Source organism: Malus sylvestris, chromosome 11, assembly GCF_916048215.2.
Source record: "Malus sylvestris chromosome 11, drMalSylv7.2, whole genome shotgun sequence".
NCBI classification, from domain to species: Eukaryota; Viridiplantae; Streptophyta; class Magnoliopsida; order Rosales; family Rosaceae; genus Malus; species Malus sylvestris.
This window is the reverse complement of record NC_062270.1, coordinates 37682914-37699500: the sequence shown is the minus strand read 5'-3', so window position 1 is coordinate 37699500 and position 16587 is coordinate 37682914. Positions and strand designations below refer to the sequence as shown.

The window sequence follows — 16587 nt, the reverse complement described above, 5'->3', positions numbered from 1 at the left end:
AGTGAAGGAAACTGCTCATGACACACTTTCAAACGAAGAAATTCATGTAGTTCCCTCTCTCAAAAGAGAAAGTAAAACACAGCTCCAAAAGCAAAAGCAAAAAGATAGCAAATCCTCTTTGCAAATCACATTGTATAAAGCAAAAAGCACTTCTCACTAGCCAAATCTGACCACATTAAGCAAACAACTCATGGAGAAGATCCCACTTATATACTATGAACCCGTGTCAGATTCTCCCTTGTTCACAATCCCACCATTCCTCTTGAGCTCCCAGCAATGTCTGAGATTGTGGTTGCAGAGCCTATCTATGAAGGCGACCTGGAAGAGCCGCAAAGGCCCGTTACACGGGCCATTACTATGGGCTCTACAAGTTATCACAATCATGTTCCCGAACCCTTTGAGAGCGAGAGATTGCCTGCTACTCTGGCTTCTGAAATCCAGAGGTTTCTGCGTGTTGCAAATTTGATCGAAACCGAGGAGCCCCGTATTGCTTATCTGTGTGAGTTGTTAAGTTTTGTTTTTTTTTTCTTTTTGTTATGTTGCTGAAATGGTTTTGTTTTACAAGGTGTCAATTACAAAGGGGTGAGAGATTTTTTGATAAATTTGGAGCTTTTCTTGATTAGCAAGTAATCGAATCGACATAAGAAAACTGATAATAGTTTTGTAACATGAAGTTGAGTTGTAATTTTTGTTCTTTTTGGCTCTCAAATATTTATACTTAAGGTTGCAGAAATTCAACCTGTTCACCTCAATTTAGAATTTTAGAGGGGTAAATCGATTAGTAAGTTGGAATTTCGATAGATGATACGAAAAATGGTTGATGTAATGAGGTTTGAGATTATTTTGAATGAAAAATGCTTTCCTTCTTCTTTTCCTTGAATTTGAATTTGCTTTTGGAAGATATGTTTAAATCTTTTCTCAAAGATAGCAGAATTTGATGTTATAAGTGGTTTCGTTGTGAGTTAAAATTGATTCACGAACCAATAGCGTTGTCTGAGTGATTTTTATGGAGCAGGCCGCTTTCATGCCTTTGAAATAGCACATAACATGGACCGCAATTCCACTGGTCGGGGTGTTCGACAATTCAAAACTTCCCTTCTCCAGCGACTTGAACAGGTAGTTATACATATCAAAGTATAGTATACAAAAATATGCAACTGATAACGGGGAAATTGCATAACTTTCATGTATGGAGTAGGATTAGGTCGAAGATAGTTCCCTTCTCTGGCGTTTCTGTGTTTCAGTTGGAAGTATATACCGTGTTTTTCCTGTGTATGTTAACTCTTTGATTCTAGCAGTATTTGTGGAAGCAAAAAAAGTTGATTTCTTCTGGGGTGGAATATAATCTTTCCCAATTTTGACATTTTTTCTGGTTTTTTATGGTTTACAGGATGAAGAAACTACAATAACAAAACGAAAGGAAAAGAGCGATATACGTGAGCTGAGACGTGTCTATCATGATTACAAAGAGTACATCATTAAAAATGATAGAGCGTTTCATTTGGAGAATAGGTAAATACATCCATATGTATGTTTCAGGATATTCAACTTGGTTTCTAATACACTGAAAGTATTGAATAGACTTGTCTGCTAAGCACAATTCATTTGTGGCAATTGATCTGAATCAGACACAGAGAGAAGTTGATAAATGCACGTAGAATCGGCTCTGTTTTGTTTGAAGTTCTAAAGACAGTTTCAAATACAAACCCTCAGGTATTTTCCCTTTTCTGTTTCGATTTTGTTTTTATGTATTCTTCTTGTCAGTACATTTTATATGATGATAAAAGTGATGCTTTTGTTCTTTTCTTTATACCAGAAATGCGTTTGTCTTATGTTCCGTTTGATTTATATATATCCCGTAGGCACTTGCTAATAGAGGTGGCATCCAGAACAAATCTAATGATCTCTTCGTGCCATATAATATTCTACCACTCGATCATGGAGGTATTCAGCAAGCAATTATGAAACTACCTGAGGTATGATTTTGTATGTTAGATAAAAGTTCTTTTTCTTTTCCGGAACTTTTACTTATGTAGAATGATCCAGGTGGTCATATCAGTATATGATAGTGCAGGTCCTATGAAATTGTAAATTTGGTCGAGAATGCTAATAATCTAACGAAATGATACAGATTAAGGCCGCACTAGCTGCTATTCGCAATATTCGTGGTATACCTTCGGCCAATGATTTTCAGAAACATGGGGATTTCATTGATATGTTTGATTTTCTTCAGTACTGCTTTGGATTTCAGGTAATCTCTTCCATAGTTTCAATTTAATTTTCTCCCCACTACCAGGCGGGCTTACCCCCTTCTATAATAAGTTGTATGGTGCGATGTAACGTCTGAACTAGTACTTGGCCAGTTAGGCATGCACGACATAGTTTTCTCTGTTCTGTGAATCTTACTTTCATAAATTTGATTCATATGATATGTTATGTCAGGAGGGAAATGTCACCAATCAGAGGGAACATCTACTTCTACTCCTTGCTAACATTCACATACGAAAAACTCATAAGCAGGCATCTGTCTCAAAGGTTCTTCTGTCGTCAGAGTTTATTCGTTTTGGTTTAACACTACATTTCTTCTGTTTTTTTTTTTTTTCACATTTTGTGCTATTCTTATTCGTATGATACCAGTTAGAAGATGGTGCAGTGGATGAGTTAATGCGCAAATTTTTTAAAAATTATACAAACTGGTGCAAATTTTTTGGTAGGAAAAGCAACATCCGGTAAGATTAAATTATCTGCTTTCCACCTACTTCAAAAGACAAACTGAAATTTCCTGCTCTTTTGTGATTGCTTCTGTTTCACCAATTTGAAGTTTTTAAACTTGTGTACATTACTCCTTACTATAAGTTACATTGTTTACGCGTGTAGGTTGCCTTATGTGAAACAAGAAGCACAACAGTATAAACTTTTATATCTAGCGCTTTACCTTCTTATCTGGGGGGAGGCTGCAAATCTCCGATTCATGCCAGAGTGTCTATGTTATATTTTTCACCATGTAAGTTTACAGTCTCTTGCGATTTAGTAGCTCCATATGACTGAATCTAATTTCATGTTCTTATTTCCCATTCAAATACATCCCGAGTCTTGACATTTATTTCACTTGATGAATTCTTTTCCGTAGTATAACTGTCACTTATTATTTTCTGGTTTTCTTGAAGATGGCGTATGAGTTACATGGTACACTAACTGGTGCTGTTAGCTTGACAACATGGGAGAAAGTCATGCCAGCATATGGAGGCCAGCCCGAGTCTTTCCTCAACAATGTAGTTACCCCCATATACACGGTTATAAGCGAGGTACTTTGTGAATGCACCCTGATTTTTCAGTTGAGCCCGTTCTGTAGTTATTCATTTTTGGTCTAATGAAACTGAAGGAAGCCAAGAAAAGCAAAGGTGGGACAACTGACCATGCCATGTGGAGAAACTATGATGATCTGAATGAGTATTTTTGGTTAGAACTGAACTTGATCTTCTATCTATTTCCGTATATATATGTTAATATTGCTGCATTTGATCCAAATTTGTCTCCCACTGAGTTAGAATCATGAGTTGCGAGGCTGTAAATCTGCCCTTCTTTTGCAGGTCTCCTGATTGTTTCGAAATAGGTTGGCCCATGCGTCTAGACCATGATTTCTTCTGCATACAACCTTCAAAGAAACCCAAACCTAAGAAGGCTTCAGTATCCACTGGTTCTGTAGAAGAAAGGAGGGAAGACGGAGAGGAAGTGGAAGCAGGGGTATATTATATCACAATCATACCACTGCTCTTTGTTCAGGATTGCAGTTAATGAATTAACAAATCCATAATTTGATCATTCTTGTTCATGTCTCACATGTTTTCTTTTGTCACAGGCTACTACTAAAGAAGAAGATCGCGAGCCCCAATGGTTAGGGAAAACAAATTTTGTAGAAGTCCGTTCGTTTTGGCAAATTTTTAGAAGCTTTGACAGAATGTGGAGCTTTTTTATTCTTTCCCTTCAGGTGAACATTTTTGTAGTCTGAATGCTTTACCAAGCACCTTCTTACAATGATTCCCGTGTGCTTAATGTTTCCTTTTGCTTTGTAGGCATTGATAATTATGGCATGCCATGAATTGGAATCTCCACTTCAACTGTTTGACAAGGTTATATTCGAGGACGTCATGAGCATATTTGTCACATCTGCGTTTCTTAAACTCTTACGAGGTATAATTTTTATTACAATCACTGTACTGAACAATAGGCTAAGTAGAATGATTAGAATGTCGTTTATGTGCTCGTTATTTTTCCCTTTCGTTTTGGGGAATTTATTAACCTAATAGAGGGTTGGGGTTGCAGCAATGCTCGACATTGTATTTACATGGAAAGCCAGACAAACAATGGAATTCTCTGGAAAAGTAAGACATGTTATGAAGCTGGTTGTTGCAGCGATATGGACTATAGTTCTTCCTGTTTATTATGGAAATTCTAGAAGAAAATATACTTGTTATCCTGCACGATATGGAAGCTGGCTTCAGGAGTGGTGTTTCTCCTCCTATATGGTTGCAGTTGCAATTTATTTGACGACTAACGCAGTTGAGATGGTGCTCTTTTTGGTTCCTTCTATTCGCAAATACATCGAGATCTCAAATTACCGAATATGCACTATTTTGTCTTGGTGGACACAGGTAGGTTTATCTTGTGCAACTCTCAGATTGAATTTTGGTTTTGGACATTGTCGATATATATTGAAAATTTTGTTCTGATCGTGCAGCCTGGATTATATATTGGTCGTGGGATGCAAGAAAGCCAGCTTTCAGTATTGAAGTATATACGAAACCCTATGATAAGTTTTTGTTACGTACCTTTGCTTTTATATATTGTGCCCTAATACGATGTCTTTCTTATTACGTAGGTATACAGTGTTTTGGGTGCTAGTACTACTGAGCAAATTTTCTTTCAGCTACTTCTTCGAGGTGGGTACTACTATCACTGCATCTGTTATCCTAAAGGACAGTAATTAATCTTTCAAGAAAGTTTAGGTGACGATAAATATATTCACTTATTCAAAGGAAATGATTACCAAAAGATAGCCAAATAATATGAAAAACATGAGTTTCGAAGAGTCAAATATCTGGAAAATGTGGTTGTATCAATATTAATGCCAGTCTCTTGATATAGGTAGTTCTAGTAATTGGATTCACAAAGTTCAGTATGTATCATTAGGAAATGAGGTTTCCTTCTCTGTTCGAAACAGAAGTATCTTCTTTGAGTTTTAGATACTTTTTTACGATGTGTTTTTGTACGTAATTTTCTGAACGTTTATTTGCTTGCAATGGCCTATGGAACAATGCAGATAAAACCGCTCATAAAACCAACGAAAAAGATCATTAAACTTAGTGTGAAACATTATGAGTGGCACGAGCTTTTTCCAACAGGTAAATACCATATTTTTTTACATCGTGAGTATAGGGAGTTGAAGATTTTCGATTATACTAAAGAATTTGTTCTATTGCAGTTCAGAATAATGCCGGTGTAATTGTTGCTATATGGGCTCCAATAGTAGTTGTGAGTTTTGTTCAAAGTATTTAAAGTAGTTCCGTTTGATGTTCAATCTTCTGTCTTTTCAGATGATACAAGTGCAATTTAATAGGTTGGCAGTTCATTAGCATCATAACGATATGCCCATTGATGCTGATATACCGGAAACTCACGTGCGATTATTTCTGTTTTCTTCTTATAAGGTGTATTTTATGGACACTCAGATATGGTATTCTGTTTACTGCACAATCTTTGGTGGAGTCTATGGCATATTGCACCACCTTGGTGAGGTGAGCTCTATTTTTTTATTTATTTTTTCCCTCCGAAAACATTTTGGTACCTATCTTACTCCTCTGCTGTACTACAGATTCGGACGTTGGGGATGTTGAGAAGTCGGTTTCACACTTTGCCTTCTGCATTCAATGTTTCCCTTATCCCACCCTCATCAAGAAATGATCAAAAGAGAAAAAACGGTTTCTTTCACAATAAATTCAAAAAGGTACGAGGTTTTAATTGTTCTATCGATCAAATTTCTTGAAAAATCTCTTGCTAACTCAATCTCGTATTCTCAGGTCTCAAAGACTGAAAACAATGGTCTTGCTAAGTTTGTTTTAGTTTGGAACCAAATTATCAATAGCTTTCGAACGGAGGACTTGATAAACAACAGGTGATTTAACTTGGCACAGACGTGTTTTTCAGCAAAGCTTAACAGAAAGTGCCTTACAAGTTTATTTTCTAAAATAGGGAGTTGGATTTGATGAGTATGCCTATGTCATCAGAATTATTTTCTGGCATTGTTCGTTGGCCTGTTTTTCTTCTTGCGAATAAGGTATCTTCTACATTCAAAACCTTTAATCGTATCATCGTATCTTTCTTTACTATTTTGGTTCACTTATAAACATCTCTCCTGTACATAATAGTTTTCAACAGCGCTCAGTATCGCAAAGGATTTTGTCGGGAAGGATGAGATTCTTATCAGAAAAATAAAAAAAGACGAGTACATGTACTGTGCTGTGAAGGAGTGCTACGAATCCTTGAAGTACATCCTCGAAATCCTCGTTGTTGGTCGTCTTGAAAAAAGGTAGAGACATCATCTGAAATCTATGTTTATGAGTGCGTGTGTATGTGCACGCTTGTGGCAGTGTGTTTTCTCTCCTTTTTTAACCTCTTGAAAGAAAACATAATAGAGATTCGTGAGCGTTCCAATTCCCACTTATAATGTATATCGTGTTTCTGAATTTTTATCAGTATTGTATCTGCCGTGCTGACTGAAATTGAAGAAAGCATCGCAAGGTCAAGTCTTCTTGAGGACTTACGGATGACTGAACTTCCACATCTTCTCGCCAAATGTATCGAGTTGATTGAACTTCTGGTGGTTATTCCAATTCCTGCAAAGCCATTAAACCATTGCCGATCACATTTAAAAACCGTGAGTTTAAGTCATTCTAATCTTTGATCTGAAATCTTTTAAGGTTGAGGGAAACGAAGAGCATCACAGTAAAGTTGTGAAGATTCTTCAAGATATATTTGAACTTGTAACCAACGATATGATGACTAATGGCTCCAGGTTTGGCGTATAAAACTTTGTTTCATTTTGAAGATCCAATTCATTTTGTGCACTTTACAGATATTCATGTAATCATGCAGGATACTGGATTTGCTGAATTCATTCCAACAAATCGACATGGACTTTGCTGATTTTACTAGAACTATTGAACCAGAATTATTTGGATCTGCTGATGACAAGAACTCCATCCATTTCCCTTTGCCAGACGACAGTGCTTCTCTCATTGAGCAGGTGATATTCCTTACCTCCTTCTCATCTTGGTTGATGTTTTGCTTACGATTTTCCTTCTTCAGTTTCATTAGTTTAACCAACTGTTTCAAGTGCAGATCAAGCGTTTCCATCTGTTGCTTACTGTCAAAGATACAGCATTGGACATTCCAACTAACTTAGAGGCTCGAAGACGCATATCATTCTTTGCCACTTCTCTCTTTATGAACATGCCCGGCGCACCCAAAGTCCGCAATATGCTGCCTTTCTGGTCTGTTTTCTCCTCTTAAGTATTATTTTCTTGCAGGTTTTTCTATGCATTTTTTTCTTTCATTCTGCCATGTATTTAGATCATCATAGGAACATCTTGATGGTGACATTTCACATTAACAAACAGTTGGATTCGACTGGAAACTCGTAAATTTTCTAGTTATGAAGAAACTGATTTTTATACATAAAAACAACTGCAATCCCATCATTTGTATCTGACCAACTTTCTGTTGATAGTGTTATGACACCACACTTCATGGAGGATATTAATTTTTCAATGAAGGAGCTTCATTCGAGCCAACAAGAGGTCTCCATCATCTTTTACATGCAAAAGATATTTCCAGGTACTGAGATAGTGAATATATTCATTACGTTGTAGGCTATCCGGTTAGGTTCATCTCTGAACAACTGGCTCTCATATTTCTCAGATGAGTGGAAAAACTTCTTGGAGCGCATGGGTTGTGAAAACTTGGATGGACTGAAAGAGGAAAGCAAGGAGGAAGAGCTTAGGAATTGGGCTTCCTACCGGGGCCAAACGCTAAGCAGAACAGGTGAATATAAGATCTGACATAATCTAAATCCAGCAGATCAGTTGATCATTTTAATAACCTCCTTTTTGATGTATATGGTTGTAACAGTTCGAGGAATGATGTACTATAGAGAAGCCTTAAAATTACAAGCATTCCTCGACGTGGCTGAAGAAGAAGGTTTGTATTCTGAATCTCTGATGCAAATCTCATTGTAGTTTTTTATTAGACGATTTCAGTAAGCATTTGTATGCCATCTGGCCTATTCTCTTCTTCCAGATATTCTTGAAGGTTATGACGCCGTTGAAAGTAGAAATCGCGAGTTATCTGCTCAGCTAGATGCATTAGCAGACATGAAATTCACATATGTACTTACTTGTCAATTGTTTGGATCACAAAAAGCTTCTGGAGATCCACATGCACAAGACATTATTGACTTGATGAAAAGGTAATCTTATACCCGGGAAAGAAAAAAATTATTGCAGATGTACGGAACTTTTAAAGTAAAATTTTAGAAGTCATATGACTCTAGAACTTTCTTCTTGAAGACACCCATCTCTCCGCGTTGCTTACGTTGAGGAGAAAGAAGTGATAGTTGGAAAAAAGCCTCAGAAAGTTTATTCTTCTGTATTGGTTAAAGCTGTCAATGATTTTGACCAGGTATGTACAAAAATTATATGGATTAGTATGCCAAATTGGATATTCATGTCAAGCAATTTAAGTAAAGTTTAAATTAGTTTTTATCGTATCAACCGCTCAATGCATCGTCCCCAAGTTTTCTTTCATCATATGTGCTGTGATCATTCATAGGAAATATATCGCATAAAGCTTCCTGGTCCACCAACTATTGGAGAAGGGAAGCCCGAAAACCAGAATCACGGGATAATTTTCACTCGTGGTGAAGCTCTCCAGACCATTGATATGAACCAAGTAGGTTCCTTGTCCAGTACCTAAGGATTAGTCATTTTCTTGTTTGTTTCTCTTATACCATCTGCCTTTATAGGATAGTTATCTGGAAGAAGCATTCAAAATGAGAAACGTTCTGCAAGAATTTCTTCAGAGCCAAGGACGGAGACCTCCTACGCTACTTGGTTTGAGGGAACACATATTTACAGGAAGGTCAGCTCCTCTAATCCCCTAAACTTCGATTTTGACATCATATGAGATGTGAAATGCATCACTAGCAAATGTATTTCACCTGATTTTTTATAAACTAATATGTTATTCAGACATTCACTCCTATGAAAAGTCGAATCCACGATTCTTGAACTGTTAAGTCGATTCTTTTTTTTTTTTCTTGCAGTGTTTCTTCTCTTGCTTGGTTCATGTCGTATCAAGAGACCAGCTTCGTCACCATTGGTCAAAGGCTTCTTGCTAATCCCCTCAGGTAACAGATATCTTGTTTCCTAAGCTCATTTTTCAATGACATTGAACACACGTGCGCTTGCTTCTGTATCTGTTGTGTGCTATACTTATACATTCTCATTCCTGTTCTCGATAAACAGAGTACGGTTCCATTATGGACATCCGGATGTATTTGACAGACTATTTCACATCACAAGAGGCGGCATAAGCAAAGCATCAAAGACAATTAACCTAAGCGAGGATGTTTTTGCTGGTAAGATTTAGTGATGTTAAAAATCACATTCCTATATTGTTGATATTTCTTCAAGCTGCTTACATCAGATATCATGTAGGATTTAACTGTACTTTACGACGCGGATGTATAACTTATCACGAGTACATGCAAGTTGGCAAGGGGCGTGATGTAAGTCTGAACCAGATATCAAAGTTCGAAGCTAAGGTTGCTAACGGAAACAGTGAACAGACTATAAGCCGTGACATATACCACCTTGGACGCCAGTTTGATTTCTTCCGTATGCTATCATGTTATTTCACAACCATTGGGTTTTACTTTAGTAGTCTGGTAATTCGTTTGAACCCCCAAACAATTTTTTCTTGCTTATTTATTTCTGTTTGGAGTGATTAATCCAAAATTCTGCTACAAAACTTCTCAGATGTCAGTTATTGGAATATACGTCTTCCTTTACGGACAGTTATACCTTGTCCTCAGTGGCTTGGAAAGAGTGATTATAGTTGAAGCGAGACTGCAGAACATACAATCCTTGGAAACAGCTCTTGCATCGCAGTCATTTATACAGCTAGGCCTACTAACAGGATTACCAATGGTGATGGAAATTGGGCTAGAGAAGGGATTCCTTAACGCAATTAAAGATTTTGTCCTGATGCAGTTGCAGCTGGCTTCTGTTTTCTTCACTTTCTCCTTCGGCACAAAAATACATTATTATGGCCGAACAATTCTGCATGGTGGTGCTAAATACAGACCCACTGGGCGTAAGGTTGTTGTGTTCCATACTAGCTTCACTGAGAACTACAGGTTATATTCAAGAAGCCACTTTGTGAAAGGATTCGAGTTGTTGCTCCTGTTGATTGTCTACGATTTGTTTAGGCGGTCATATCAGAGCAGCATGGTGTATGTATTAATCACTTATTCCATTTGGTTCATGTCAATCACTTGGTTGTTTGCTCCATTTCTTTTTAATCCCTCCGGATTCAGTTGGGAGAAGATAGTAGACGACTGGAAAGATTGGAACAAGTGGATCAGGCAGCAGGGTGGTATTGGAGTTCAACAAGATAAAAGTTGGCAGTCTTGGTGGATGGATGAGCAAGATCATCTTCGCCGTTCAGGGATGACTTCTAGGTTGCTTGAAATACTCCTTTCCGTTCGATTTTTCCTGTATCAGTATGGTCTTGTCTACCACCTTGACATCTCCCAGAATAGCAGGAATTTTCTGGTATATTTGCTTTCATGGATTGTGATCCTCGCAGTTTTCTTGTTAGTCAAGGTAAACCTTATAATCTCCTTCTATTAGAAACTATGCGTATATTTAAGATGCAACAACAAAGAAAATAATCTTTCTCGTCCCTTCTCTTTTCTTTTTGTTTGAGAAATCTGGATTTCGGAATGTCTTTTTGTTTGACATTTACTCAACTTATCCACTTGCCTTCATTCTTTTTGTGACCAATTAATTTCAGAAATTTTCTGACCTAATGTAGTAGCAATGAACATGTGTGTATAATATCGAGTGCTTTCTTCAAATTGGTCATAGGTTACGTAGAAAATAGATCGTCGGTTCCCTTATGTAGCTTTTTGTATGAGTCACTAACACGATCACATCATCATTCTTCGCAGGCAGTGAATCTCGGAAGGAAACAGTTCAGCGCTAAATATCACCTCGTGTTTAGGCTGTTCAAGGCATTCCTCTTCTTGGGTGTTCTTGCTGTCATACTTGCTCTCTATTTTATATGCAAACTCTCCTGGAAGGACTTAGTCGTCTGCTGTCTAGCATTTTTTCCGACAGGCTGGGGTTTGATATTGGTAAGTTTACGATGATACAGATGCTTTTCTTTTCGGTCTGCATTATTTCTTTTCCGCTGATAACTTTGTTGGTTCAGTTTGCACAAGCTGTGAGGCCCCTGATAGAGAATACTGGATTCTGGGAATTCACCAGAGTACTCGCTAAGACTTATGATTACGGAATGGGTGTTGCTCTCTTTGCACCTATCGCGGTCTTTTCATGGCTTCCGATTATATCAGCATTCCAGACTCGTTTCCTGTTCAACGAGGCGTTCAACAGGCACTTACAGATCCAACCAATTCTTGCAGGGAAGAAGAAGAACAGATGATTTTAGAAGCTAGCCCTAATCATTCATTGTATATATTGTATACAGTCATATTATATTGTCAAATCTTATAGGTTTTGGAAATGTGGTCACACTGGCATAAAATAGTTTCATTTGTTAAAGAAAAGGAAAGATAATATAGTCGATATAGAACCTTTTGTAAATTATAATGGATCAATAAAATTCTTGGTGACAAATTCAGAAAAGAAGGGAGTGTTCTAGTTTTGCCTCAAATGATTCAAATCTTCTCTAGCATGGTTGTAACTTGATAGGGTTTTAGTACATAAAAAGTATAAACCCTCCCCAAGCATTAGGGTGCACTAACCTTCATGCACGCGCTCACACGCATGTAAAAGGCATTTTTTGAATCACGGCGTGCTATACGCGACTTACACGTTTTAAATATATTTATATGCATAAATTGACAAAAATAAAGGTAAATATTTGAAGTAAATGAATAATCTTACATCATGCTAGAAGAAACCCCTCATAAACTAATTAAAGCAGCTAAATTCACATAATGAAATCGGTCTCTATAGAATTTACATAAGAATAGAGAAAATAATATTTAATAAGCAATTGTTTGAATCACATTATTGCTAGCCCATTGTGAGGTTAAGCCAACCCTCCTCCTCCTTAGTGTAGATAATATCATTTGTTTAAAAAAACAATCATTTGACAACTAATTTAATCATATTATTATCCGCGTGTGAAAGACTTTTTTTTATAACTGGCATTATACGTCTTTTAAAATGTTTTGAACGTATTTAAAAATAGAGAAAATAATATTTAATAAACAATTGATTGAATCACATTATTGCTAGCTCATTGTGAGGCTAAGCCCATCCCCTTCTCCCTTAGTGTAGATAATATAGTTTGTTAAAAAAAACAATCGTTTGACTACTAATTTAATCACATTATTATTCACGTGCGAAATACATTTTTATAACCGGCATTACACACCTCTTAAGATGTTTTGAACATGTTTAAAAATAGAGAAATTGAATCACATTATTGCTAGCCTATTGTGAGGTACTAATTAAAAAAAATTAATTATTAAAAAAAGCACTATTAAAATGACGAAAATACCCCTACCTTATTTGATGTATTATTTTGGCATGCCTTTCAAGTTTTTTGTCTTGGGGGCATTTTTATCCAAATCTTTTTGTTGAAGCTTGGTGACACCAAAAGTACTATTCACCTTTTGTGTTGACCTTATATATAAGATTTCAAATTGGTACCAATCTTGTAGGACCCTACAAATTCTTTCACAAACTTGCGAAAACCCTACACATTGTTAACCAGATTGTCAAATCAGAAGTTAATTGATGACTCGTTAATCAGATCGTCAGACTTGAAGTTAATTGAGGACATGGATCCTCTCCAGATCCATGCATCCTCTCCAGATCCATGCATCATAATCCTAAGGATCCACCAATCCGGGCCATTGAAATTTGATCCAACGGCTACAAACAGAGACCCACTTTAAAAGTTATGATAACTTTAGCCATTTGATCAAATTTCAATGGCCCGGATTGATGGATCCCTAGGATTATGATGCATGGATCCGAAAATGATCCATGTCTGTTAATTGGTGACTCGTTAACCCTGATTATCATACTTAAAGTTAATTGATGATGTGACATTTTCAATATGAATTTATTCCCATGAAGAGTGGGTGGTCAGTAAAAAGTTTCTTGCTTAAAGTCTAGGAAACTGAATTTTTTTTCTCACTTTTCAGCACCTCTATTTAATTTTGTTGTTGATCTTCTTTAAATTACTGAATATAATAGCTTAAAACATGGGAGTGTTAGAGAATTAAGAGTTGATAAAAGGAAAGTGGCGGGCTGAGCCTAGTAACATGGACTTGTAACTAAGTAGAGCATTAAAGTGATTGGTTGTTTACATAAAGTCTTAATTAGTTGAGATTATGGTAGTTTTGGTCTATTCACCTACGATGAAATCACATAAAGTGCGCCCTTAAACCCTTAGGAGGCGTTTGTTGCACCGGACTGTCTTGGACTGGACTAACTGTAGGGACTAAGCTGGACTGGCTTAGACTAGATTAAGCTGGACTAATTTAGTGAAGCGTTTGTTGCAGTGTCGGACTAAGAATCAGGTAATTAACAAACTATACTATTATATTATTTAATACATATTATAATATTTTTTTATTATTGATTTAACATTTTTCTTTTTTTGTTTTCTTAAAAACTTCTCACCCTCTTTCTCCCTCTCTGTCTCTATATTTCTCTTCGTCCCCAAACTTGTTTTCTCCATCAAAATTGTTTGCAGAGATGGCTGGAGCAAAGGATTGTCATTGCAAGTCTACAACAATGTTTCATAACTCTGTTACTGCGCTGTCAATCATTTCAAGAATTCAATAACAAGCTAGCAACGAAAGATGTTATATTTCTCTATTCAATTAGCCAGATTCGAAGTGAGAACTTTATGCCAAGCTATTAGAACTTTGTTCATCTGTGCTTTATGGGCAGCAGTTATTAAATTTTTTTTTTCTTTCAATTTTGGTGGTTGGAGTTTGAGATTAGGCGATGGGTGTGTCCGCGCGGTTGTGAGCTGCAGTGACAGTGTCGCCGACTGCATGGCCACGGTGACAGTGCCGTAGAAGAAAGAATGGAAAGCCCAGGGAATGGAAGTCAGGATTTAGCAAGGGGAAGCTCGGGGTCTTGCTGTCGGCCTCGTCTTCATTTTAGTCCCACTTAATACCTTGCAAAAGCTCGGGACTCATTAACGAGGTTTAGCGAAGCAGAGACCGCCTCCTAGTCGAGGCGAGTCTCATTTACTTTAGTCCAGGCCCTTACCAAACGTAGGATTATAATTCTACTTAAGCCAATCCAAGCCAGTCCCACTTAAGGAGGTGTAACAAACGCTCCCTTAGGTTAGTAGGGTTCACCGTCCATCGTGGTTGGGTAACTAATTACTTCGTAAAAGGAGATACCAAGGTGATGGGGTCTCAAGCCAAATATAAGACCAAATAAACTTAAAAGATGTGACCTAGTGGCATTAAGTTTGAGATGCTGTGTTTGGATAGCGTAGTTAAATCCTCCATGTTATGTCCTCCAACCTCAGACAACCTCCAAAACCCCAGTATGAACTCCCCACAAACCTCATTAGCATTCCACACCTGAGCAGTCAGCATGATTCCACGTTCTACAAAAGCACTTTTCAAAAAGCCAATCTTTTTCCAATCAACTCAATCCTGCACCTTCATCATCAAAAACCCATCAAATTTCTCCACATACCCATCATCTTCCCCACCCGAAATCCCCAAAAAGCTGCACCACAAAGACTGGTTATCCCCCAACGAAGTCCTGCAAGTCTTCACCTCCGTCAGAGACCCCAATTCAATCCTCACGGCACTCGATCACTACTCCAAACGCAAGGACTACAAACCCAATGAAGCTCTCTACACTTTGATCATCGCCAAGCTCGCCGAGGCCCGCCTCTTCGATGCCATTGATTCCGTCATGGCCCGAATCAAAGGCGAAAGCAAATGCCGATTGTCCGACGACTTTTTCCGGTCCGTTATCAAGGCTTACGGCAATGTGGGTGGTTTTATAAACAGGGCGATTGACACCCTTTACGATATGCCCAGATATGGCTGCTGGCCTTCTGTGAAGACGTTCAATTTCGTGCTGCATTTGCTCGTTTCGACGAAGATGTTCGAAGTGGTTCATGAGGTGTTCCTGGAGGCTCCCAGGTTGGGCATTGAGATTGATGCGTGTTCATTGAATATAATCATCAAAGGGTTGTGTGAGTTCGGGAAATTGGATGGTGCACTCCAGGTGCTCGACGAATTTCCTAAGCAGAGGTGTGAGCCGAACGCGCTGACCTTTTCGACGCTTATGCATGGTTTGTGCGTCAATGGGAAGGTGGATGAGGCTTTCGGGTTGTTGAAGAGGATGGAAGATGAGGGTATCGACCCGGATACCATCACGTTTAATATATTGATAGCGGGGCTTAGGAAGCGAGGGAGATTCGACGAGGGGATTAAGCTGTTGGAGGAAATGAAGTTTAAGGGGTGTGATCCGAATCCAGGGTCTTATCAGGAGGTTTTGTATTGTTTCCTCGATGCACAGAGGTTTCTTGAGGCCAAAGGGTTTATGAGTTGGATGATTTCAAAGGGCGTTGGTCCGAGTTTTGTGTCGTACAAGGCGTTGATTCATGGGCTGTGCAAAGAAAATCTGGTGCAGGATGTGGAATGGGTTTTGAAGCAGATGATACGACAAGGTTTTCTTCCGAAGATGGGGATGTGGAGGCAGATTCTCAAAAGTATGTTTGCAGAGAAGAACAGCCATTGCTGTATTTCCTATGAAGAAATTGTAGATAGTTGAATCATACAAAATGGATGATTGTGTGGTGATGTTTCTCACAGATTTGTCCTCCCAAACAATTTTGAGGTCATGTAAATTGAAGGGCACTCTTCCTATATTCCGGCCCTGCTTGAGGCTCGAATTATGAAACGAAAGAAGCTGAAGATTTTTCATCTGATAAAATGATCTCGGTACATTGAGTCATCACGGACCGTCGACACTCCGGCATCCTGCTGAAGGTTTCTGCTGAAGCTGTGCAAGGAAATACCTAACAAACTGACGGCGACCGGAATGAGGATAATGTTGAATCCATGGAATTATGGAAGTCGAACTTGTTTAATCAACTTAAGTTATTGCGGTTTTCAAAGTTGTAATTTTATTGCCTAAACCCTATACAAATATGTCCCCTTTCTGTATGCTTTTGTGGTTTACACCACTGAATGTGCTACAATACGCTGCTAACCCGAAGGGT

The 16587-nt window shown here is 38.0% G+C and overlaps 2 protein-coding genes across 2 annotated transcripts; both read left to right on the top strand.

Moving 5' to 3' along the window:
- Positions 1-201: 201 nt before the first annotated feature.
- Positions 202-11990, top strand: LOC126591036 (putative callose synthase 8). Its single transcript, XM_050256570.1, has 41 exons — positions 202-499; positions 1016-1116; positions 1391-1512; positions 1629-1713; positions 1863-1976; positions 2132-2251; positions 2443-2535; positions 2638-2729; positions 2878-3004; positions 3168-3305; positions 3383-3459; positions 3591-3744; positions 3860-3988; positions 4074-4191; positions 4324-4652; positions 4739-4791; positions 4880-4940; positions 5321-5402; positions 5483-5532; positions 5709-5795; positions 5873-6004; positions 6078-6172; positions 6250-6334; positions 6426-6586; positions 6754-6877; positions 6978-7072; positions 7153-7303; positions 7399-7550; positions 7787-7893; positions 7978-8100; positions 8188-8256; positions 8356-8524; positions 8625-8736; positions 8887-9006; positions 9080-9195; positions 9380-9463; positions 9582-9694; positions 9774-10003; positions 10095-10943; positions 11291-11476; positions 11554-11990. Exons 1-41 carry the CDS (start codon positions 277-279, stop codon positions 11782-11784), a joined length of 5859 nt encoding a protein of 1952 aa, XP_050112527.1. The 5' UTR covers positions 202-276; the 3' UTR covers positions 11785-11990.
- Positions 11991-14799: 2809 nt separating this feature from the next.
- On the top strand, positions 14800-16531 carry LOC126591374 (pentatricopeptide repeat-containing protein At3g14580, mitochondrial). Its single transcript, XM_050257049.1, has one exon. It carries the CDS (start codon positions 14940-14942, stop codon positions 16134-16136), a length of 1197 nt encoding a protein of 398 aa, XP_050113006.1. The 5' UTR covers positions 14800-14939; the 3' UTR covers positions 16137-16531.
- Positions 16532-16587: the final 56 nt, after the last annotated feature.